This window comes from Canis lupus, chromosome 20 (genome assembly GCF_003254725.2).
Source record: "Canis lupus dingo isolate Sandy chromosome 20, ASM325472v2, whole genome shotgun sequence".
NCBI lineage: Eukaryota > Metazoa > Chordata > Mammalia > Carnivora > Canidae > Canis > Canis lupus.
This window is the reverse complement of record NC_064262.1, coordinates 33079121-33104592: the sequence shown is the minus strand read 5'-3', so window position 1 is coordinate 33104592 and position 25472 is coordinate 33079121. Positions and strand designations below refer to the sequence as shown.

Sequence of the window (25472 nt, the reverse complement as noted above, 5' to 3'; positions counted from 1 at the left end):
AAATGATAAAGGGGTCAGTTCTACAGGACAATTGTTAACATGTATACACCTAACAGTGTCAAACTATATAAGGTGAGACAAAAACTGACAGAATTAAGGAGAAATCTGAGTCCAAGATGTCTCTGTGACTGATCCAGTAAGCAGAAAATCAGTAAGAAAGTAGCTGAAACCAACACGAACAATCTAATGGATTTAATTGACATCTATAGATTATTACTTCATCAATATTCCAGTAGAATACACATTCTTTTCAAGCTCACATGGAACATTCACCAAGACTTTTGTGGCTATAAAATACACCTGAACAAATTTAAAATAGAAATTTTGGTGTCTGCATTCAGGCCATAATGAAATTATACAAGAAATGAAAAACAAAAAAACAGCTGGAAAATCCCTACAAGAAATAAAAACCAAAAAAACAGCTGGAAAATCCCTACTTTGCACACTTTAAATAATGCATGAGTCAAAGAAGAAATCTTAGAGGATTTAAAATATATTTTGAACTACAATAAAATAAAAACATCAAAATTTGTGGGAGGTAAAGAAGGGCTTAGCAGAAAATTTAATTCATACATTAGAAAAAACCTAAAATCAATCATCTAAGCTTCCACCTTAGGAAACTAGAAAACTAAGAGCCAATTAAATCAAAAGTAGAATAAAAATCAGCAGGTATCAATGAAAAAAAAAAAGAATTCAAGAGAGAAAATCAATCAAACCAAAAGCTGATTCTCTGAAAAGGTAAAATGGATAAGCCTCTAGCCAGACTAAGAAAAAAAAGGACACAAATTACTAATATCAGAAAGAGGGGACATCCCTATAGATTTCATGGACTTTGAAATAATCAAAGTCTGACCCCAGTGGCAACTGACTGGCTCAGTAGATAGAACAGATGACTCTTAATCTCAGGGCTAGGAGTTCAAGCCCCATGTCAGGTGTAGAGATTAGTTAAAATATTATTTCTTAAAGATTTTATTCATTTGAGAGAGAGCTGGGGGGAGCAGAGGAAGAGAGAAACCCAAGGCGACTCCACGCTGAGGGCAGAGCCTGATGCAGGGCTTGATCTCACAACCTGAGATCATGACCAGAACCAAGACCAAGAGTCGGATGGTTTATCGACTGTGCCACTCAGGCACTCCTAAAAAAAAAAAAAAGAAAAAAAAAAGTCTCACTCCAATAAATGATCTGAAAGTGATTATTACTATATGAGATTTTGTACATATGCTAAAGAAAACTGGACATCTCAATGAACAAGACATGAATACTCTGGAAAATTAAAACATTTTATTTGTATTTTCAATTAAGAATACGTAAGATTGGGACACCTGGGTGGCTCAGCGATGGAGTGCCTGCCTTCAGCCCAGGGCATGACCCTGGAGACCCAGAGTCAAGTCCCACATCGGGCTCCCTGCATGGAGCCTGCTTCTCCCTCTGCCTGTCTCTCTGCCTCTCTCTGTGTCTTCTCATGAATAAATAAAATGTTAAAAAAAAAAAAGAATACGTAAGATGAGGGGGGAAAAATCATGTAAACACAAACCTGTAGCAAAATACCAAGATACTACATCACAGGAAAGCAACTCAATGACAAAAAACAATGGGTGTATTATGCCCGCTCCGCCCTCAAAAAAGCTATGGTTCGAGGGACAGAAAACAGATAATGCATCTATCCTCAACTCCAATGCTGCTGCTCATCAGCCTTTAAGAGAACCACAATTATTCTTCAGTTTCTCTAGTGACATACTTAACAATTATTTGTCAGAATACTTTTTCATCTAGGGATATAATCAACTGTTCTGTATAATAGGGGAGGTCACAGAGGCCTCTTATTGATTGACAACACTAAGGTTAATATTTATGTGAACAGTAAGCATTTTTTTTTTTTTTTGGTGAACAGTAAGCATTGAATCTTGATGGTGTCAAGTATTTCCTAAGAGTTCTGAGCATGTAAGTTAGAACAGTGATAGTGATTTTCTAAGTTCACATTGTTTGCAAAGAATGTTAAAACACAGGGAAAGGCATTATTGGGGTTATCTCTTATACTTTTTCCCAAAGAACTTATTTTTTTTAAGGGGGGGGAGAATTTCTCAATTTGCCTTTAAAATCTATTATGTAATTTTTTTAAGGTTTTATTTACTTACTTGACACCATATGGTGTGTGCCCCGACACCACTAGGTGCCCTCAGCCCTACCAGCTGACCCCTCCCCTGATAGGGCGTGCATGCAAGAGGAAGCATGAGAGGGGGTGGGGCAGAGGGGAAAAAAAGACTCCTGACTGAGCAGGGAGTCTGGCATGTACCCCTTCCCCATCCTAGGACTCTGGGATCATGACCTGAAAGGCAGAAGCTTAATTGAGCCACCCAGGGACCCCCAAAAAGTAATTTCTTGGGGTAAAAAACATGCCAAGTTACCAAGTTAATTTTTTCCTTAAAATAAAACAAAGATAATCTTGCAAATCTAACCCACTTGGTGAAAATTAGGCAATTTTATAGTTTCTTAGTGCAGTCATTTCCATCATTGATAGTAAGACTTGCTTTACATCACGAATAAGATTACATGGGTTCTCTTTACTCCTTTTTCAGAGTCTGTGAAAGCATTCTGGACTTACTTCAGTTTTTAAAATTAATACAGTGGTAATTTAATTATGGTAACAGTGAACCCACTGGAGGTTTAATACCTCCAAGTTAAACTCCATAAAACTACACACATATCATTTCTTAGTTTTCTCCAACCAGAAATGATACCTTACTTATTCAGACAGAAGGTGGGCTTATTCATCTGGTGGGCTAGGGAAGTTGCACTTAACATCAAGTGACCCACACACTTTTCCCCTGCGTGACAATCATCAACTACTTAATCCTAATTTCTTTTCACTTGGTCCAATATCTTATGATTCAAAACTCTATATTATTTTACTAGCATATTTTTGGTTTGAAAATAAAATTTCAATCCAGAAATTTACGTGAAGTTATACAAGCCACTAAGATTTTAAAAGGTTTGTGAGATACATAAAGCATTATAGACAAAAACTGAGTTACTTATAAGGGTCCCAAGATGAGTCCTTAATACCTTAATAGATATAGTTAATGAAGTATATATACCTGCATTGCCTTATTTTAAGATTTTATTTATTTATTCATGAGAGATAGAGAGAGACAGAGACAGAGACACAGGCAGAGGGAGAAGCAGGCTCCATGCAGGGAGCCTGATGTAGGACTCAATCCTAGGACTCCAGGATCACGCCCTGGGCCGAAGGCAGGCACTAAACCGCTGAACCACCCAGGGATCTCCTGTATTGCCTTATAAACAAAGAATTAGTTACAGGCAGCTCTCTGCAGAAATTCTGATATACGTGGAACTCAAATGAAAAGTGCTTATGCTTGTGAACTTCTCTACGTAGGAGAGCCCCACCACTAACAGTCTGCAATCTGCCTGCAAACAGCACTTGCATTTTTTTGATTAGTTGTGAAACAAACACATGCATACATTCTTTTTGGGCAGTTCATTTTATTACAGCTTTTTACTCTTGATCTGAGTTTAGAAATGTACAGTGTCAAATTCTATTTTATTAAAAGGAAACTAAAATTTTGAAATTGCTCCCCACTCTGTTATACACATGATAGCAACTCATACCTTCTTTCCAATTTAAACAATTAGTAAAAAAAAATTTTAATTAAAAAAATTAAACTCACTGAGACCTGTACATTATTGTTCACAAACTGTAATGTATGCAAAATAGCTTTGCTAAATAAGAAAACCCATATCAAACAAACATCTCCAAGACTCAAAAAGCACACATACAATTATACATTTTTATCATTTTATTAGGAATAATTCCAAATGGGTTATGAAGAAAACTTATTGAGTTTGATGAGTTTTCCAAAAACTCTTAATGAAGATATGTTCACCAATAAACAATAAAACATCAGCAGAACTATCATATACTGGGCAAAGAGTCAGGCTGATACCAAAAAGCAACATGCAACATAAAAAAGATACAATATAAAGGAAGACAATCTGCTGGGTATTAAAAATCATCTCAATATGAACTCTTTGCAACCAGCACAGAACTAATGAGCTATCAAATCCAAACCACACTAAGGTAAGCTTGGCTGATGAAAGCCAGGATTCATTAAGGGGAGAAAAAATAGAAGTTCCTCAGTGCAAGAGATCTGAATAGTGTTTTGGAGCATTTCCCTGGCTGGTACAAGCAGTATTAGAAAATCTTTTTGGCAAGGGAGAAAAATAAATACAAATGGAATGCTACATTTTTTAAATCAGCAGACTGTCCCAGGAATGATAAAGGTATCAGTAAAGTAGCAAGGGAATAACTTTAAAACATCATTTCTTGTGGGCTCAAAAAACATTCAAAACGGATTTAAAGGTGTCACAATAGCTATGTCCAGGCATTTAGGCTTAAGGGAAGTAAAATTAAAAGAGGACACTTTTTTCCCAAGTTAAGGAGAATTTCTTTAAAACCAAGCATATTGCTAAATAGCAATATTATACTTGGTAAACAATTGGCAACAAAATAAGTTTAAACGCTGTAATATTCTGCCCAAACCAGTCCCAGATACTGTTTAATAACCAAGATGCAAACTAATTTTGTTGTAACAAGCCTAGACCAATTCTATCAAATGTGTCCTTGGTTAGATATCCAGTTTCATTTAACGTTTTGAAAGCTCATTTGACAGCCAGTCAAGTCCCTCATACAGACCAGTTCCTTGTGTAGCACAAGTGGCTTGAACATACCACTGTAAAGAAAGAACAAGAAAATACTTGATTAACAGAAGACTATATATAACCAGTCTTTAAAATTTCTTTATCAGAAAATTAAATATTTCCAACTGCCCGACAGTAATATTTAGTCAGCAGTTACCATAAATGTAAAGAAACAAAAAATTAATATTAAAACTATAGGAATAAAGGAGTAAATAAAGTTAACATCTCACAAATAATTACTTTTGTATTTAATGATCTCAACAACAACTGTATTGATTGAAAATGTTCTCATACACATTTCTCACAAAACTCCGGTCACATTTAAAGCTACTCCTACCCAACTCATTAGATTTAATCAACAAGCTACTCCTTAATCTGAAAAGAACATTGATAGGAAGATTAGTAACTAATTAAGTACCACCAGGTCCTTTTAACCCTCTTTTCCTAAGTTCAGAGTACAGGAGGCAAAATTTTGAAATGAGTAGGAGCTGCTATTAGGAGCAAGCTTTCCAGATAACTGCACTCTGATCTCATGCATTCCAAAAAGTTTCACTCTTGATAAAATGGTAATGAATGTCATGCCATGAAATGTTAACAAAGAACAAGAAAAAGATCTAGAAAAAAAAAAAGAAAGAAAGAAAAAGATCTAGAAAGCAATTTAATCACCTTTAAGAGACAGTTATTTTTTGAGACAGTTTATTTTTATTACTTTTCTTCACTGACCAGTTTCATTCCGCCATATAATAAAGACTTTGTTTTAATATTGTACAAAGTCAATACAAGTAAACTCTGCTGCCAATTATTTGAATACCAAACAACTCAGTATCCTCGAGCATTGGGAAAAGGTACAAATTCTTATCTTCACAGCACTGAAAACTGGTATCATTTACATTTTATTTTGTTTAAATCAGCCTGGGACATCTCTAACAGCCTATATACAGTTATTGCCACAGCACAGTATCTGTTTTTGTTGACAACTTAGTGAAAAACTATTGTAAAATACAAGTCACACTATAGTTTGTGATATCATCTTTATATGTAAACCAGTATATTGTGTTTTGCCAGTATTTAAATCACTGATCTAAAACAAGTTAATGGAGAGTAAGTATAGTATTTCCTTTAATTTTAAGTTGAAAACTTGTTTAATGTCATAACTATAGTTCAAAAGCTTTTAATGTTAAAAAGTAAACAATATAAAACTGTATTATCTAAAATACAGCTGCAAAAATACTACAGTTTTAATAAGAAAACTGAATTACAAAATACTTGCTGCACAGCTATTTAAAAGATATAAAATTAAAGTTAACGATATCAATAATCTTTAGATAATACAATTCTCATAAAGTATATCTACCGATACGAAATATTTTAAGGATAAAGTTAACAAAAATAAAGGTATCTAAACATTTGGATCCTTAAAACATAAATATTAAAAGTTAAAAAAAGGAGAGGTGCCTGGGTGGATCAGTCAGTTAAGCGTCTGACTCTTGATTTTTGGCTCAGGTCATGATATCAAGCCTGGTGGCAGGCTCTGTGCTGGCCATGGAGCCTGCCTGGGATTCTTGATCTCCCTCTACCTCTCTCTCTTTAAAAAAATGTTTTTAAATTTTTAAAAAGTAGATGATATTAACATAGTTTGAAAATTGAACACACATTTATAAAAGCCTGAAAGGGTTCATGTCTATAAGAGTATATTACTGTATTTCTTTTAAAATGATGTGCTCTTTATCTGTTCAAAAGGGACTATTACTTAATATGTACTTCAAGTGAATACCTGCTTAAACAACTGCAGTAATTCTAATAATCAAGGTTAATATGAACCTCCAAATACTTACTGTTCTGTTACGAAGAGACTGAAGACCTAATTTATCTGTCATTTCACTGATGGCCATAGCATTTGGCAAATCCTGTTTGTTCGCAAAAAGCAGCAACACTGCATCTCTCAACTCATCTTCCTGAAGCTGGAAATAAAAGCTAAGATGTTAACTAACAAACTGGAACTCAATAAATGTGACTAACTAGGTAAAACATTGTCTTCCTGTATATACCACTTAGTCAACATTCAATGCATTATTAAACATCAACCTAATTTCACTAAACTTCAGACACACTTAAATCTCACATCCTTCAATTTTTAAATCCCAAGCAAATAACTATATGCCTTTCAAGGAAAGCAAAACTATTTTTCAAATCAATCATCCTATACTCCATTAAGGTAAACCACTCATTTCAGCTTTCATGATCATTCATTAAAACTCAGGATTGGCAAAAAGACAAGAAACACATGTGGAAATAAAGTATTTATGGCAGAATCTTATGGTACTCAGTAGTAAAAGTATTTAGAGGATTCTTTTTGAACTTTTCTTTCCAGCCAGTTGGACTAGACAAGAGTAGGACAATACAAGGATTGGGCAGTATCGTGAAAAAATACAAGAGTATAATAATAAATATTACAAGGGTAAATAATAAGCAATAATATAAAAAGTAAAAAAAGTAAATACAAGAGTAGAAGCTAATAGGAATGAGAACTGACACATGATACAACATGGATAAATGCTGAAAACTTATACTAAGTGAAACGTATCAAAAAGTTTAAAAAGACCACCTATTGTAGGATTCTATTTACATGAATGCCTAGAATAGGCATATGTATATAAAGTAAATTAGCAGTCGTAAGGGCTGGGGGTATGGGGCAGAGTGGGGAAAGAATGGGGAATAAATACCAATTGTTCTAGAGAATTTCTTTTTGGGTCAATGAAAATGTTCTAAAATGAGATCGTGGTAATGTCTGCACAATTCTGTATACTAAAAACCAATGACTTACATATTTTAAATGAGTGAACTTTATGGTTCTGTGAATTATACCTCGATAAAGCTGTTTACGAAAAGAGTAGAGGGGGTGCTATTTAGCTCATCAAACTACCAATGACTTAGTTACACATATACTGGCACAACGGTTTTACAAACTGCAATATAGTTTTAGAGGCTATGAATGAGAATTAAGATTTCATTTCAGTAAACATTTTATGGCTATCCAAGTTTGAAAGCATGACAGTACCTCTAGCAAGGTTCCTCAAATTTTCACAATTAAATACAGTTGGCCCTTGAATAACACTGAGTTTGAAGTGTGTGGGTCAACTTATACATGAACTTTTTTGCTGTACATTACTGTAAATGCATTTTCTCTTCCTTAACTAACATTTTTTCTCCAGTTTATTGTAAGAATACAGTATATAATTCATATAACATTCAAAATATGTGTTAATCAAGTGTTATTGGGAAGGGCAAGAATAACCCTATTCATTAAAGCATTTTTTGTGCAAGAGATAAATCTAAAATGAAAGTTATTTCAATAAAATACAACTGATGGTTGAAAAAAAATTCAAAATGTGGATATCCTCTTCTAATTTTTCTAGTATTTTAGTTGACTGACAAATGCACACAAGTATTCCAAATGAGAGTTGGGACTGCCAGGAATGTTGTAGAAAAAATGTCCATATTCAGTGGAAAGCTCAATTAGGTGTCTTTTTGAAACCCTTCCAAAACTAAGATTTTCAGATTCTCTTAGAGTATGCTAGTCACTTTACTTATCAGATTTTAAATAACGTTACGGTGTTAAACCACATTGTAGTATTACAATACTAAAACTATAAAAAAAAAAACGCTAAAAAGAATTTTACTTGTTATTTGCTATTTAAATGACATATTAAAGACCAAAACAAAAAGTGACAAAATAGAATTCTTATTAGATCATGGTGAGATTCTTGTCAAGCCATAGAACAGTTTCCTTAAAGGCAAAATCCTCTGCCCATTTAGCTTTACTCCCTAAAATGAGGTTCTGGAACACATACTGAGTAACTGTAGTAAACGGAGTCTCCACTTAGGTTTTGTGGTATGGTCTTTATCTTGCCTGAATTGTCCAAATCATCTGTTTGCTCTTTTCAGTCTGTATTTCTAAAACCTTACATTCTAAAGTTTGTCTTATTTGTAATCTCATCTTTCCATCATCAAGCAGTTTTTCCTTCAAATCCCAAGACTCCTGGTGTGATTTCATTATTAATTTAGCTTTAATAACATGTTTCATGTTATCCATGATCACACTTGGGGTTAATTTACTCTAGTTTTTTTGAAGTGCAGTTGAAAGTTGCATCCTCTCTAATGAAACCTTCATTTCAAAAGCAATTTTCAACTCTTCCAACTTCATTTTCCAGGTCTTCAATTTTAGCTTCAATTCACTTATTTTGCATGATTTGTTCTGGAGTTTTTTCATTTGTAATCAACCACTGATTTATATTCCAAGAGTTACTGTTTTGTCTGTGCTCTCAGTCTGAGTGGCAGGGTCAAGAGGTCCGCGGGATGTACCACCTGGGCACCAGCGACCTGTGCTGGCCCACCTTCCCTGCCTCCCACTCCAGAGTTGGAGGGCTTGATGACTGCTTGCTATTTGGGTTGTAGTCAATTACAACTGGCACGAAGAACTGCCACCTAGGACAGGAAGGTTTGACCTCAGGAGGCAATATTCCCACCACCCAATTGTAGCCAGAAAAAGCAGAAGTTTTTGAGGACTCAACAGTTTTATGTGGATTTTCAACTGTACACACATGGTAGGTGGGCCATGAGTCGGCACTCCTAAACCCCCATGTTGCTCAAGGGTCAACTGTATGTGGAAATAATCTGATACATGGTAAAGCCAAAATACCATCAACCAAAATGGTACTACCTTCAGGTGGAATTTTTTACCATAGCTACTATTATGATATATCTCAAAGTGTGTATTTTGTAGGTACAAAATGGAGGAAACTGAACCCAATGATCTTGGGAACAAGGAATCTGAATCAAGATTCCTAGATCACAAAAGTTCTAAAACTATAGATTTCTTATCTATTAAATAAGTGGAGACATCCTCAATCAGAGACATATCACCCCTGGAGCATGCTAAAAACAAGGTCAGCCTTCCTTCCAACATAAGGAGGTAGCTACTCTTCTGTGTGTTTTACATGCATTCTTAAGAACCTGTGATGACAGTTCCTCAAGGTTCTTTCTAGCTGTGAAACAACTGATTTGGTGTAATCTAATCACAGCAAGATGTACCAATCACTAATACCACCATGTCACCCTGAAAAACACATCTTAGAAATGATAAATTTCAAAAATATGCTTACCATTTTCTGCAGTTCTTCAGCTCCCTCCTGAATTCTTTCACGATCATTACTATCTACCACAAAAATAAGACCCTGGGGAAAAATTGTTTAAATAAATTGCAACAGTTAATCTTAAAGGAGACACTAAATATAAAACATAAGTACAGGCAGAAGAACCATACTGAGTTAAATGTTAGGAAGACAATGTCTCCTTATTAAAAGAAAAAAAAAAAACTAAATAAATAGGGTCCTAAGTACTAAAAATAGATTTGAGCACTATTTGTGATTTTAACTTACATTAGAAAAAAAAAAAAAAAAAAAAGTAGAGATGCCTGGCTGGCTCAGTTGGTTAAGCATCCAACCCTGAATTTCGGCTCAGTTAAGATTTCAGGGTTATGGGGTCAAGCCCCACATGGGGCTCCACAGACAACAGTCTGCTAGAGATTCTTTCTCTTCCTCTCCCACTGTCCCTCCTTCCATTCACATGCATGTGCTCTCTCTAAATAAATAAAATCTTAAAAGAAAAATCATACTCCTAAACAACTGATCATTTTTCTCAACTTACTCTATGAATTAAATTTTATTCCTCTTCACTTACATGCTAAGTGCAGGTAAGTGTAAGTAGCAAAATGGTCAGTAAGTGGGAACAAAAGGAAAAAGAATCAACCAAAGATGCACGAATTCACTGATTAAATTGGCATATTCAGTAAAAGGCATACACAAAGTTCTGGGAGAGGGGTACACAGTTTTTGTAGGCTTCATGTGGAAGTCAGTCCTGTTCCACAAAGTTGTTGAGTTGATTGAATAAATTCTTTTATTTTTATTTTTTAAGTAAGCTCTAGACCCAACGTGGGGCTTTCATTCACAACCCTGAGATCAAGAGTCACATGCTCTACAGACTGAGCCAAAAAGGTGCCCCCAAATATGAAATTCTTCACAAAAAGAAATTCTTATAGTTATTCACAAACATTAGAATTCTACAGTAGAAAACAAACGAACTAACGAAAGCAGTTAAGACTTCTAAAAACCTCCAAATGGAAAGTATAATATTTTCAACTAGAAATAGGGAGGGCAGATTACCTTGATAGGTTTGTTCAAATCTATTTCTATTAATATATTAATACTAAAGTGATTAATTTAAGTATTACTGTCCCCACAACCATGACCACTGAAGTATTTTTGATCATTCATCACTTATCACAAACTCAAACTGTCTTGTGCTCACTTATTTATATAAATAACTAGATTAAATCTACCAAGAGCATAAAATCATCTTCGGTCAAAGAGCTACATCATTTTGTATTTACCCCTTAATAGCACCATTATAGTACTGAGCTTGCCAGGGGACCTAATATTTATTTTAGGCTATGGTCATTAAATAACAATTTCCTTTAGTCTAGTAAATTTCAAACCCATTTCCTTTGACTTTGCTGGAAACCATCATTTTAAACCTCCTAACCTTAAAAAAAATAAACCTCCTAACCTTTGAAAATACTTTTGGTGCTATAAAAGCCAGTATGGCATACGGGAAAGATATCCAAATTCAAATCTAAAGACTTATTACAGAAATAACCTCATCTTGGAATATGCCTCCTCTTCTATAAAAATAAAACCATGCCAGCCAACTGTACAAGCCTGTTAAATGTAACCATACACGTATGAAAGAATCTAGCATTGCACTTGAATTATCACAGGCATTTAGTAAATGTTGTCTCTCCTTTCCTATTGCAAAAGCTATTCTTTTTTAAAATCTATCCCTCTACAAGAGGCAATGCCTCCAAAAGGGATCTAATTTTATCTGGACTAATAGTCCATTTTTATTCTGTTTTAAAATGTAGATAATGCTCCTTGTTCCAAAATAATACTATTGAGAAAGAAGTATTTCAGTAATAAATTCAAAGTTGTTCACTTCCTGGGATCACCTAGAAATAAGAGTGTAGAAAACATAAGATTCTAAAGATTAAGTTTGGCTACAATAAGAAAAGTCTACTTAAAAGTCCAAGTATTTGCTTAATTATTTAGGACAGCAAAGTAATTGGGATTATCTAATGAGGATGAAGAATTTACTACAATAATCACTGTGTCCTGGCTTGTAAATAGAAATTAGAAGCATGGTTAAACATTATTCATTTCTTTTAAATTTTATAGCTAAAAGAACTGATCAGGAATGCTAGAAAAGCTGGTGTTAAGACCTAAACTGAGATTATATCAGATAGCATAAAACTTTCTCCTGTAGACATGAGTTCTCTAGGAAGAAGTACTTGGACTTTTAATTATAAGGTGATCCAGTGATCTAAAGAGGCCAGGAATGGATCTAATCTCAATTAAGAACTCAAAAGTAAACGGGGCACTTGCGTGGCTCAGTCAGTTAAATGTCAAACCCTTATTTTTATTTTGGCTCAGATCATGATCTCAGGGTTGTGAGACCGAGCCCCATGCTGGGGATTAAGATTTTCTGTCTCCCTCTCCCTCTGCCCTTCCCTGCCACACACATGTGCATACTTTCTTTTCTCTCACTCTCAAAAAAAAAAAAAAAAAAAAAAGACTAGGGTTAGTTACTCTTAGTCAAAAATCACAAATTAAGGATGAGCAAAATTTCACTTCATCCCTTATTTTACTTTAAAAACGTGTTCCCTAAAAGAAATGACTATGACTTACTTTAAAATAATTCAAAAGGTAAGAGAGGAACATCAAACAAACAATATTGGCCATATCCAAATAATTGAAGTTGGGTAACAGGTATGTAGAACTTTGTTATTCTCTCTACTTTTGTGCTCATTTGACAATTTCCATAATAAGGTTTTCTAAACTATGTGATTTATATCAAAATAGCTTTTCTAATCACAGTTAATGAACAGAAATATTCTAACTTTTAAATTAAAAAAAGCATACCACTTATTTAACAGGACACACACACTACTTAAACCTGGTAGTTCTACCAACTCACCTAGGGTATATTCACTGCCACCTGGTGGCAACATACCTCACTTGCATGCTCTGTTTTAAGAGTTGAAGAACATGAATTACATCTGCAAACCTCAAACATAGGAAGTACTTGTAATATCACATACTGCCTAAAAAAATGTATTTATTAACTCCAATAGTAAACAAAAACTGATGAGAAACCTCTCCTATGGCAGAAAACACAACTGAGTTGGAACAAGGTTAAAGAGAAATATAAAATATAGAATAAGAACTGCCTCTCCAGTCCTAGTAAGTCATTCCAAGCTTCAGCTTGCTCCTATTTAAGAATTAGACTAGAGCAGTGGTTCTCAAGAAGGCAGAATTTTGTCCCCAGAGAATATTTTGCAATATGTGGAGATATTTTTGGTTACCGCAACTGGGTGTTGGGTGGGGTTTGCTACTAGTGGGTAGAGGCCAGAGATGCTGCTAAACATCCTACAATGCAGAGAATCTCCCCTTGTCCAACAATAAAGAGTTACTCAGCCCGAAATGTCAACAGTGCTCCTGTTGAAAAAACCTTTTTTTTTTTTTAAAGATTTTATTTATTTATTCATGAGAGAGAGAGAGGCAGAGACACAGGAGAGGCAGGCTCCTCGCAGGGAGCCCAAAGCCCAAACATTCAACCGCTAAGCCACCGGGCATCCCAAGATTTATTTTATATTTTAATTTTTTTTTTTTTTGTGATAGTCACAGAGAGAGAGAGAGAATGAGGCAGAGACACAGGCAGAGGGAGAAGCAGGCTCCATGCACCGGGAGCCCGACGTGGGATTCGATCCCGGGTCTCCAGGATCGTGCCCTGGGCCAAAGGCAGGCGCCAAACCGCTGCGCCACCCGGGGATCCCTTATTTTATATTTTAGAAAGAGAGAGGGACACCTGTGTGGCTCAGTGGTTGGGTGTCTGCCTTTGGCTGGGGGCATGATCCTGGAATTCCGGAATCGAGTCCCACCATCCAGCTCCCTGCATGGAGCCTGCTTCTCTGCCTGCCTGTGTCTCTGCCTCTCATGAATAAATAAAATCTTTAAAAAGAGAGAGAGAGAGAGCGCGTGTGTGCGTGTGAGGGGCGGAGGGAGAAGGATAAAGGATCTCAAGCAGACTCCGAGCTAAGTGTAAAGCCCAACTCAGGGCTCTATCTCATGACCTCAAAATCGTGACCCAAGCCAAAACCAAGAGTCAGATGCATAACCGACTACACCACCCAAGCACCCCAATATCTTTTTTCCTTAATGTATTTTAGTAAGGTAAACACTTGATGCTAAATGAAGGATTATTAATTGCTGTTTATTCATTAGAAATTACAATGACAGTAACACAGAACTTACTTTCCAGACTAAGAATGAAACCAACAGTACTACGGAAGAGACACCTAATTCAACCTTGAGAATCACCCCCTCCTAATCTTCCAAAATATTGTTATGATGGCTATGTAACTTTTCCACCCTGGGTAATTTAGCCTTCAAATGCATGACTGAGAGTTCATTGAGGAATACAGAAGTAGTGATAAGAAGAATGCCAACTCATACAGTAAACACCAACACCCAGTTAAACGTAGATATCAAAAGAAACTTTAAAGCATAAAACACATAAAGAAAAGTTATACAAACTATACAGCATTCCTTACCTGGGTATTTTGGAAGTAATGCCTCCAGAGAGGCCTAATTTTATCTTGACCACCAACATCCCATACTGTGAAACAAATGTTCTTATATTCTACTGTTTCCACATTAAAACCTACAAAGAAAAAAAAGACAATTGTGCAAAACGTCATTAAGAAAATATACTCCGTAATCAACAAATTGAATAAACCTAAGCCAGTTATAATGATAGATATATGTCATAGCATACCTGTCCAAACCCTGTACCTAGAATGTACAACACCAATGAACTCCAAGGTAAACTATGGACTTTGGATGATTATGTCAATGAGGTTCATCAGCAATACAAACGTACCACTCAAGTGAGTGACACTGATAAAGGGGGAAGCTATATATATACTTGGGGGCAGGGAGTTTATGGGAAATCTCTGTGCCTTCCTTTCATTTTTTTGTGAACATAAAGCTGCTCTAAAATAGTAAAACCTTTAAAATTTTTCAAAATTAAACCATACTCTATTTCATTTTACAATATATCATTATGACATAAATTAGTCATCTGTAAACTTTCTTACCAATGGTAGGAATGGTGGTGACTATCTCCCCTAACTTCAGTTTATACAGAATGGTCGTCTTGCCAGCAGCATCCAATCCAACTAGAAAAAGACATTATAGATTTTAAATCTAGGCCAAAAATGCACACTAAGAATTAATTTCACAACTTTATAGTTTGAAAGCAAAAGTTAACTGGTCAAGGCACAAATGAGTTAGAAATGAAATTACTTCCTTTCTATCCTAAGGGCAACACCTGCTGCAGAAAGCTTTTCTATTTTTCTTTCTAGACCTAAAGAGACATGTAGCAGTGAAAAGAAGAGTATCTGACTGACTCAGGCTCTAGTCTCTAGATTTGCTTTGCCACAAATTAGTTAAGGGTCTTTAAACAAATCACTCTAGAAAACTGAGACCAGAGAAATCAGCTGTAAAACAAGATGGAATCATTTAACCTAAGATCCTTTCCAATTCAAGTCCTTTTTTAAAAAATTTTTATTTTATTTTATTTATTCATAGAAACAGAAAGAGAGAGAGAGAGCGGGGGGGGGGGGGAGGGGGGGCAGAGACACAGGCAGAGAGAGAAGCAGGCTCCATGCAGGGAGCCCAACGTGGGACTCGATCCAAGGTCTCCAGGATCACGCCCTGGGCTGCAGGCGGCGCTAAACCGCTGCGCCACCGGGGCTGCCCTCCAATTCAAGTCCTTATTAATTCTACAAACTATTATCATTTTTAAAAACCCAAGTTACAAGTTGAATCAGAGAACACATAAAAACAAATGAATAAAAATTATCTTAAAAAATATGGTAACTATGCACTAGTATCCTTAAATGATAGTAAAGGAAAAAGAGGCCAATTTTACCCCTACCTAAATCCATTCCTACATCAGATACACAAAAACAAGAACAAAAGATTGGTTAATTTGGATTGTAAAAAATGGCCCTATCTCATTATTAATCCCAAATGTAACTAATGTCTAAATTCTTAAAACTATTCCTTTGAGGGAGAATACAAGTAGGGAAGAATTTGCTTGTTTTTTGTTGTGTTGTTTTGTTTTTAAAGATTTTATTAATTTATTTGTGAGCGAGCACGTGCATCAGGGAAGGGTAGAGGGCAGAAAAGACTCCCACTGTTGGAACATGAGCAGAGGGGAGCGGGAAAGGGACAAGCAGACACCCCCCACACTCCCCCCACCCCCAGCAGGGAACCTGATGTGGGGCTCCATCCCAGAACCCTGGGGTCATGACCTGAGATAAAGGCAGACACTTAACTAAGCCATTCAGGCACCCAAAAATGTGTTTATCTCTGAAGGGAAAAAAAAATCCATCCTCAAGCAAGAGGGTATACTTCTTTATTTCAGTGATAGTGATGAGCAAATTAAATGTATATTTCAAGTACAATTCTCTCAAAACCTGCATATTCTAGTCTGCCAAACCATTCTAAATGGAAGGTCAATATCTAATAACTGCAATGACTGTTATCGTTGTTCCAAGGACATCACATTTGGCCTAGATTTACGCTATCAAGAGATTCTGAAATGAATTCAACTGAGTATTGATTTAGGCAAGGATGCTTTCCAAATATTTAAATCGAGCATGACATGGCACATGAAACGAACACTATTAAGTTTAAAAAACACACACAGAAATCACCCTACTTATCTAATTTATGTTACTGTGCAAGTAAGTTTAACTTTCATCAGTCCAAAACAGAATTAAAAGCTATAGGCAGGGATCCCTGGGTAGCTCAGCGGTTTAGCACCTGCCTTTGGCTCAGGGTGTGATCCTGGACTCTCATGATCAAGTCCCACATTGGGCTCCCTGCATGGAGCCTGCTTCTCCCTCTGCCTGTGTCTCTGCCTCTCTCTCTCTCTCTCTCTGTGTCTCTCATGAATAAATAAATAAAACCTTAAAAAAAATAGAAATAAAAAAACTAAAAAAAATAAAAAAATTAAAAAGCTATAGGCAATTTCAGCCATCTACACATCTACCCATATAACCACCTTTTCTGTTCTGTACCCTACAAAAGGTAGCTTTAAGAACTCTCTGTACACTCAAGCAATTTAACATTGGATCTTCATATCCTGTGTCCTCTAATCAAACTGTGTTCCCTACTCCTTCATTCTGAGATATTCAGGTTTATTCTTTCCAAATACTATGACACCTAATAGAGTGAACAACTAAGCCCTCACTAATGGGTACACGAAAAGCCAACTTACATCAGGAGGTGTTTGTTTATGGAGTATGGATGGGACAGTATAAAAAAAAAATCGAATTCTAAACTATACACAAAGAAACAAAAGTAACCTACAACAAGGAGAACAATATGATCGTTTCACCATTTGGAAAAGCTGAATGTGATATACCAAGCACTGGTGTTACAATACTGATGAATCACTGAATTCTACCTCTGAAACTAATAATACACTATTTAGTAATTAATTGAATTTAAATAAATTTTTTTTTGAAAAAAGAAAAAGCGGTCACTCGAGAAAATAAGTCCTTCTTAGTTGAAGTTGATCAAACTTTAAAATAAAGAAATATTCACCCTTAAGTAACTAAATTAAGAGGCTCCTGGGTGGCTCAGTCAAGCGACCAACTCTTGATATTGGCTCAAGTCATGATCTCATGGTCGTGGGACTGAGCTCTAAGTTGTCTCTGCTTTGAACGTGGAACCTGCTTAAGATTTTCCCTCTCTGGGATGACTGAGTGGTGCAGTTGGTTAAGCAGCCAACTTCTTGGTTTCAGCTCAGGTCGTGATGTCAGGACTGTGAGACGGACCCCTGCACCCAGCTCTGCGCTCACAGCATGGATTCCTTAAGATTCTCTCTCCCTGGATGCCTGGGTACCTCAGTCAGTTGGGTGTTTGCCTTTGGCTCAGGTCATGATCCCGGAGTCCTGGGCTCCAGCCCCACATCAGGTTCTTTAGTTGGAGCAGAGCCTGCTTTATCCCTCTCCCTCTGTCTGCTGCTCCCCCTGCCTGTGTTCTCTGTCAAATAAATAAAATCTTTAAAAAAAAAAAAAAAAAAAAGATTCCCTCTCCCCCCAGCTCCTCCCCCTGCTTGTGTGTGTGGGCTGTCTCTCTCTCCAATAAATGTTTATTTTTTTTTAAAGATTTATTTTTATTTATTTATGATAGACACACAGAGAGAGAGAGAGAGGCAGAGACACAGGCAGAGGGAGAAGCAGGCTCCATGCAGGGAGCCCGACGCGGGACTCGATCCTGGGACTCCAGGATCGCGCCCTGGGCCAAAGTTTGGCACGAAACCACTGAGCCACCCAGGGATCCCCCCAATAAATGTTTAAAAAAAGATTCCCTTTCTTTGTTCCTCCTTTGCTTGCTCGAGCTCTCAAAAAAAAAAAAAAAAAAAAAGCAACTAAATCAAAATATGATTAAGCCCAAGTCAGAAATGAAACTAAGATATTGGTTAGAAAAAACATGATTTAGGTTGTGAGAACTATGGCACATGCTAGTCCTCACTGCAAGTCCAAGTAAACCTCATACCATCACTAAAACAATTTCAATACAAGAATACTGACAAAGAATGGAAAAAACCCAAGACAAATTATTATTAATATAACTATTTTAAGTTATACAAAAGCACAGAGGTAACCCAATTTTTAATGAAATTGTTAACACCTGCTTATATGCATAACTAATATTCTTCTACAGTTAGAATTGTCTTCACACAATAAACGTGTTACTTTCATTTAAAAAAATTCTCAAATAGCAGATTTCCTTAATTAATTTGTCGGCCTGGTTATATTTCCTGATGTATCTATCAGGAAGATAACTGCTTAAGAGCCTTGAATATATTCTATATACTTATTTTTAATGAAATGGGAGAATTGTTTTTATTTTTTTATTTATTTTTTATTGGTGTTTAATTTGCCAACATATAGAATAACACCCAGTGCTCATCCCATTAAGTGTCCCCCTCAGTGCCCATCACCCAGTCACCCCCACCCCCGCCCACCTCCCTAAATGGGGGAATTGTTGACCAAATAATGCAACCATAAGGCTTTTTAAACAAGTTATCTTTAAAATAAAAATTGTAAGACAACAGTTAAATGGCTCACAGTCACATACAAGACTCTAAAATCATGAAGACATCCTTGAGCTGCACAAAAATATAATAGTGCTATATAAATGCAAACCACAAGTTTTTTTTAAAAAAGGAATTTCTACTGTGAGATTAAAGATGCACAGATTAATTTATACCATCACTTAAAACTTATATAGTTCTTTACCCAAAACCATTTTGGCCTAACAATTTTGTCCTACTTCAGTCATTTCTTAAGTATGTATTTCCTTAATGTTGCAATATTTGGCAATGAGATTTCTCCACAAAATGAAACTATAACCAATTCTCAACCAGCCAAGATAAGACTCTAATCTGTACATTCCAGTAATGCCCTCCCTCCCTTCCACTCCATAAACAAGTCACTGTATTCAAAGATATACTAGAATTACTTGTTCTCCTTAACTAGACCTGCACTTTGACCAAAATATTAACGCAGCAAAATTACCCAAAACTCTTTGCCAATCATTAAAAAGTATATCTACTAAACTGTGGCAGCAAGAAATATTTATATTTAAATTGAAAGACACTAGATTCCATGACCTTAAGTTGGAAAAGGAAAATGCAGAAAGGAGACTGGAATGAAAAAAGTGTATTTTCAGATGGATGAAATTTCACACAGTTAATTTTTCTTTTTATGTTTTCCTTTATCTTTCGATTTTCTACAAGGAAGCTTAAAATACAACTTCACAATTATTTAAAAATAATTTGCTTATTTAAAAATAATTCTGAGTACCACACTAGGTGGTTCTTTACATTTTTGTAATATAAATCTCACAACTACCCTCCATTTTTCAAACACAACATCAGAGGTTCAAAAATGTCCCCAGAATCAGAGGAGTAGAAGAGGTATGCAAAACTCCAGGTTTTATGGAAAAATTAGATCCCTCAAGTATCGCTGATGGGAATGCGAAATGGGTGTCCCTGCTTTAGAAAACAGTTTTGTCAGTTCTTTAAATGTTAGATATAGTTAACACAGAACACAACAATTCTACTCCTAGGTATTTATTTACCCAAGACAATTAAAATATGCCCATACAAAAACTTTTTTTTTCAAATCTTCACAATAGCATTACTCATAACAGCCAAAGAGGGAAACAATCAGATTTCTATCAAATGATGAATGGATAAACAAAGTATGGTATATCCATAAAATGGAATTACTCTTTAGGCATAAAAAGGAATGAAGTACTGACATATGATATAATATGAACGTTTAAAACATTATGCGAAGTGAAAGAAGCTAGGCACTAAAGAACACACTGTATGATACGTGAACTATCCTGAGTAGACAAACGCATAGAAACTAAAAGTAGGTGTGTGGTTGTAAAAGAACTGGGCAAGAAGGGCAACAGTAACCACTAATGGGAATAGAGTTTCTTTCCGGGCTGATGAAAATGTTATAGAATTAAGACAGTGATGATGGTGGGGCACCTGGGTGGCTCACTCAGTTTAGGGTCCAACTCTTGACTTCAGCTTATTAGGTAATGATCTCAGAGTGGTGAGATACACGCCCCTCCCCCCCAAGTGGGCTCTGTGCTGGACATGGAGCCTGCTTAAGATTCTCTCTCCCCTCTCTCTCTGCTCCTCCCCACACAGCAGGAGCACACTCTCACACTCTCTTAAAAAAAAAAAAAAAAGACAGTGGCAATGGTGACACAAGTTGTCATTGTTTTTTAAAGATTTTAGGGACACTTGGGTGGCTCAGCGGTTAAACGCCTGCCTTCGGCTAAGAGCATGATCCGGAGTCCCAGGATCAGGTCCCACATTGGGCTCCGTGCATGGAGCCTGCTTCTCCTTCTGCCTGTGTCTCTGCCTCTCTCTCTCTCTCTCTCTGTCTCTCTCATGAATAAATAAATAAAATCTTTAAAAAATTTTTATTTATTCATTTGACAGCTCATAAGCAAAGGGAGTGGCAGGCAGAGGGAAAGAGTGAACAGAGCCCAAAGTGGGGCTGGATCCCAGGGCCCTGGGATCATGACCTGACTGAAGGCAGACACTTAATCAACTGAGGCACCCAGGCATTCCTACACAAGTTTGTGAATAAAAATCACTGTACTGTATACTTTAGAGGGATAAATTTTGTTATGTGAATTACATCTCAATTTTTTAAAATTAAAAACAAAAAAGCCCTAAGTCAATGCCAGAGCTCTCAAATGGTATTTATACATTGCCATCGTGCCTTTAGCTTTTCTGGTGGACACACTCTATCTTAGTATTTTATCTAATTCCTCAGAAGTCTGATCATCAAAACTGAAAGTGAGGCTATCAGATGTACAGAAAAATTATTATAAGCTTAGGTCTTACTTCTACACAACAGATCAGAAATATCTACACTTTGATCAATGTGTTAATTAGCAGCAAATTATCAAAGTCTGAAAGCCATCTGCAATAATGCCAAAGGGTACTTCTAAAAATGGCTGTATCAACTTATAGTGGTGGCATAAACTAAAGATTTTTGCCTTTCTATTGTTTCCTTATATCACATAATAGAAGGGCTTTTTTTTTTTAAGACTGGCAAGTATGTTTTCAACTAATGACCTGAGAAAATGCTCCTAATAAGCGAAGTCAAAAGGAGAGAACACTAATTTCCTCTTAAAAGCCTGACAGTAAATGTTAACAATAGTGAAATGGTGGAATTATAATTATTACTTTATTCTTTTCCACATTTTTAAAATTTAACAGAAAGGACGTGTTATTTTTTGAAATGAGGACAGAAAATTAAAAATCACAATGAATGGATTTACAAAATATGCTAAGGAAAAAGCATGAAACACCACTCTTCAGCTCAGTCTCACTTAAAATATTAGTAATATTTTTCAAATTGGCAAATAGAGGAACCTCCCTGGTCCCAAAAAACCACAGTCACATATAAGGCAATACAGAACTATACTGTTATTGGCAATCTTTTAGAAAGCAACATTTTTTTCAGCCTTTCAACAGCCAAAAGTTTACAAGTTCAAAGAGCTTAGAATTAATAATCCCTCTACAGAAACACTGTTTTCCAATGTAAACAAAACTTGGGGAATCATTTATGAAAATTACATCTTATCATAGAACAAGGCACTGGAGATCAATCTAAAAATAAGGTAATGCAGGGCTACATGAGAAATCTAAGATGGCAACTAGTCATCTTTGAATTTAAAGCTCAACAATATTGACGTGAGTGATTTCGCCAAAAAACAAACTTGGCAATTCTGTCAATCTATACTTTAAGTGACATTACATTTAAAACATTGCATTGGTTTTTATTTAGTTAACTACAAGCTATAATTTCAAACACTTTTTAAAATTACTTGAACTTCTGGGAGAACAAGTGTAGGAATAAAATTTTAAACTTCACAGTAATTTGGCAAACCAGACCCATGAGCTGCTATCTTTCAATAACACTGAAAAAGTCATGGACTCAAGAAGGTCTGAATTTTACCTAAGCCTTATAAAGGAAAAGGAAGCGCACATACCTGCCAGAGAATATTAATATGAAAAAAACAATCATTGACTCTTAATTGTAAACTCGAATAGGGATAAGAGACCTTTTTTTTTTTTTTAAAGATTTTATTTATTTATTCATGATAGTCACACAGAGAGAGACAGAGAGGCAGAGACACAGGTAGAGGGAGAAGCAGGCTCCATGCAGGGAGCCTGACGTGGGATTCGATCCCGGGTCTCCAGGATCACGCCCTGGGCCAAAGGCAGGTGCCAAACCGCTGCGCCACCCAGGGATCCCAGGGGTAAGAGACCTTAAGAGTGATTATGCAGTCACTCATAAAGCTAGACAAAAAAATCATTTATCAAACTTCCAAATCACCTCTTTCCCTACCTTTTACGGTTATGCTCCATTTGATGAGTTACTATAAAGCTTGACCTTGTGACTTTAGTGTTTTTAATGAAGGAAACCAGAATATTCCAAAATTAAAGAGCAAAACAAGAATAGGAAACTGGAGGCATAAAACATTTAACATAAAATGAGTAATTCCAAAGCATGACTTCTATCCCTTGCACAAATGCACAAAATGAAATATTCTCCCATTTTCTTTCAACTGTTATTTTTTGGGGAGAACGGGGGAGAAATGCTCCCCTAATACAGTAAATTTAGGAAAGTGCTTATAGCATAACGCTACCTTTCTTCTCCCTCTGAAACTTTAAGCTATCACAAAAGACTTAGGGTATGGAACACAGCAATTCATTTACAATAGATCTTAAGTAAAAGGACCAACATAGTACATTTCCAGGGACACAACTGTGTACTAGTTAATTTCTTTAAGGAACAACCTGGAAATTCATTTATCACAGTCCAAAGTCCTCCCAATGACTTCAGATCCTTTACAGACTGTCAATTTTCAGCCACCTTAAAAACTTAATATGCTTGCTCTCCTTTAAAAATTGTCTCTATAAATGAAATCTTAAAAACGTTTAAAGAGAAAACATTCTGATTTATCTTTATGAATGAATTATAACAATTGTTCCATGAATTGTGAAAAAGCCAGAAATAACAATTAAGAGAAAAAAGAACTCAGTGTGTATACCCTTAATCTTCATACACCTGGAATTACTCAATCCTCCTTTGGAAAACTTTCAATGGTAGTAGAACTAGAAAATAACGACTTTTTCTCCCAGCTCCTAAGGAACAAACAAGTTTCAACGTTTAAAGTTAGAGGAGCTCCTTTTTGCATTATGCAGGTCCGCAGGGCTCAGCTGTGATGTAGAGACTACTCACAGTAATAGGGGGGAGGGGTTGCTTACATCACCTAAGTGTCAAGCCCCTTCTCCCTCAGCAGGAAAAAAAAGGGGAAAAAAAAAAAAAACTGGCGCTGAAAAGCAGTTTTTTTAAAAGCCTATTTTCCAAAATAACTTAAAAAAAAAAAAACACTGTAATTATTATGTAACAAGGCTACCCTAAAACTAAATGTCATAATGTTGTTACTGGAAATTTGCTATCGGCTTACAAAAAATAGCTTTAAAAGTTTTTTTTTTTTTTCATTAAACCTTAACCAGCTGGACAAAAATCCGTTTGAAATTCACCAGAGAGTAAACCAAACATATTTAGGTTTTGGGAGTGGCCAAAAGGTGATTCGGGATAAACTTCACAGTTTTCAGGAAAAGAATATGCAGGGGAATCCAGCGCGAAGTTAAGTTTGGCAGAGGGAGCGCTGAGGACTGAGGACTCCGGACTCTTCTGAAGCCGAGGGTGCTTTGCTCCCTTTGCCACTGCGCTCCGGGCCTGCTCACTTCCTGCCCCGGGCGGCTCCGGGCTCCCGGCGACCGCTCGCTCACATTCCACTGGGAGTGTGCAGAGTGTGTACACGGGGGCAGAAAGGGGGAGGAGGAAGGCTGGAGTAGTTCTGCCTCGGTCCTGACCGCTGCCCACACCGGGGGAGAGACGAGCCTGGCCGCACTCTCAGAATCGGCCTCGCCAGTGTCTTCCGGGCTCAGCGAGATGAGAGAGTTCGCTTCCTCGCCACCCCAACCCGCCCCCCCCCCCAACAGATCTCCGCCCAATCTTCTCTGGCTTTTCAGTAAGATCGAGTAGAGAAAGCCAGAAGGAAGAAACCTTGCCCGGGCGGCCCTGTCCCGGCCTCTGAGACAGATCCGGGGCGACCGCCCACCTTTCGCCCCCATTGTTTCCCCCTGAAGACTTCCTCCAGACCCCGAGCCCGCCGCCCCTCCCCCACCACAGCGGGCGGAGGGACACACAGGCCCCGCGCCGAGACCCGGCCCTCCCTCCCGGAGCCGCACTGGGGCCTGCCCTCCGCGCGCGGCCCCTCACTCACCCATCAAAATGCGCATCTGCTTCTTGCCGAAGAGGCGGGAGAAGAGGGAGGAGATGGTGAGGCCCATGGCAGGAGCGGCACTTGCGATGGGCAGGAGCAGAAGGGGTTTTGGGGGCGTCCCCGGGCCTCCTCCTTTCACGCTCCCAACAAACTGAGCGAAGGAAGAGGAGCTGAGGGAGGAAGAGGGCGGCAGAGACGCCTCGCTAGCCGGTGTGTCGGGCGAAGCTCCGGGACAAGAACTAACGGGGCGAGGACCTGCTCGACGACTGGCGCGGCAGCTCCGGGTCTGGCGTTTTAGGCTTCTGCTATGCCACGTCACGCGGTAGCCGCGGCGACTCCAGCAGCGGCCCGGCCCCTCCAACGCGGACAGAATCGCGTCACCGCCGCCCCAACCCCCTGCGCTTCCGGTGCTGGCCCAGCCACTGCGCCTGCGCACGGAGGGGATCGGCCAGTTACGCCGACGTAATTCTCTGGCCGCCGTCCCCTCCCGGACGTGGACCTGCGGGACGAAGCCAGTTAGCGCATGCGTACTGGGAGACGGACAAAGTCCCACAATGCTTCGGTGGTTCACTTCCAATCAGATTCTAGGCGAGGCGCTGCCGCCCGGGTAAATACGTCCAGGAGTCCGTCGTCCTTACTTCCTGAAAGGCGCTCTGTGCA

General features: G+C 37.5%; 1 protein-coding gene across 2 annotated transcripts; it reads right to left on the bottom strand.

Annotated features, from left to right (window-relative positions):
* Window positions 1–3797: 3797 nt before the first annotated feature.
* ARF4 (ADP ribosylation factor 4) lies at window positions 3798–25233 on the bottom strand. Of its 2 annotated transcripts, none has more exons than XM_025456284.3 (6): window positions 24813–25233; window positions 14987–15067; window positions 14441–14550; window positions 9879–9950; window positions 6552–6677; window positions 3798–4748 (listed from the first exon to the last, which is right to left on the bottom strand). In XM_025456284.3, exons 1-6 carry the CDS (start codon window positions 24877–24879, stop codon window positions 4662–4664), a joined length of 543 nt encoding a protein of 180 aa, XP_025312069.1. In that variant the 5' UTR covers window positions 24880–25233; the 3' UTR covers window positions 3798–4661. The 2 variants fall into 2 exon arrangements, with proteins under 2 accessions (XP_025312069.1, XP_035559353.1); XM_035703460.1 differs by lacking the exon at window positions 24813–25233 and adding an exon at window positions 23568–23595.
* Between the last annotated feature and the right edge of the window lie 239 nt (window positions 25234–25472).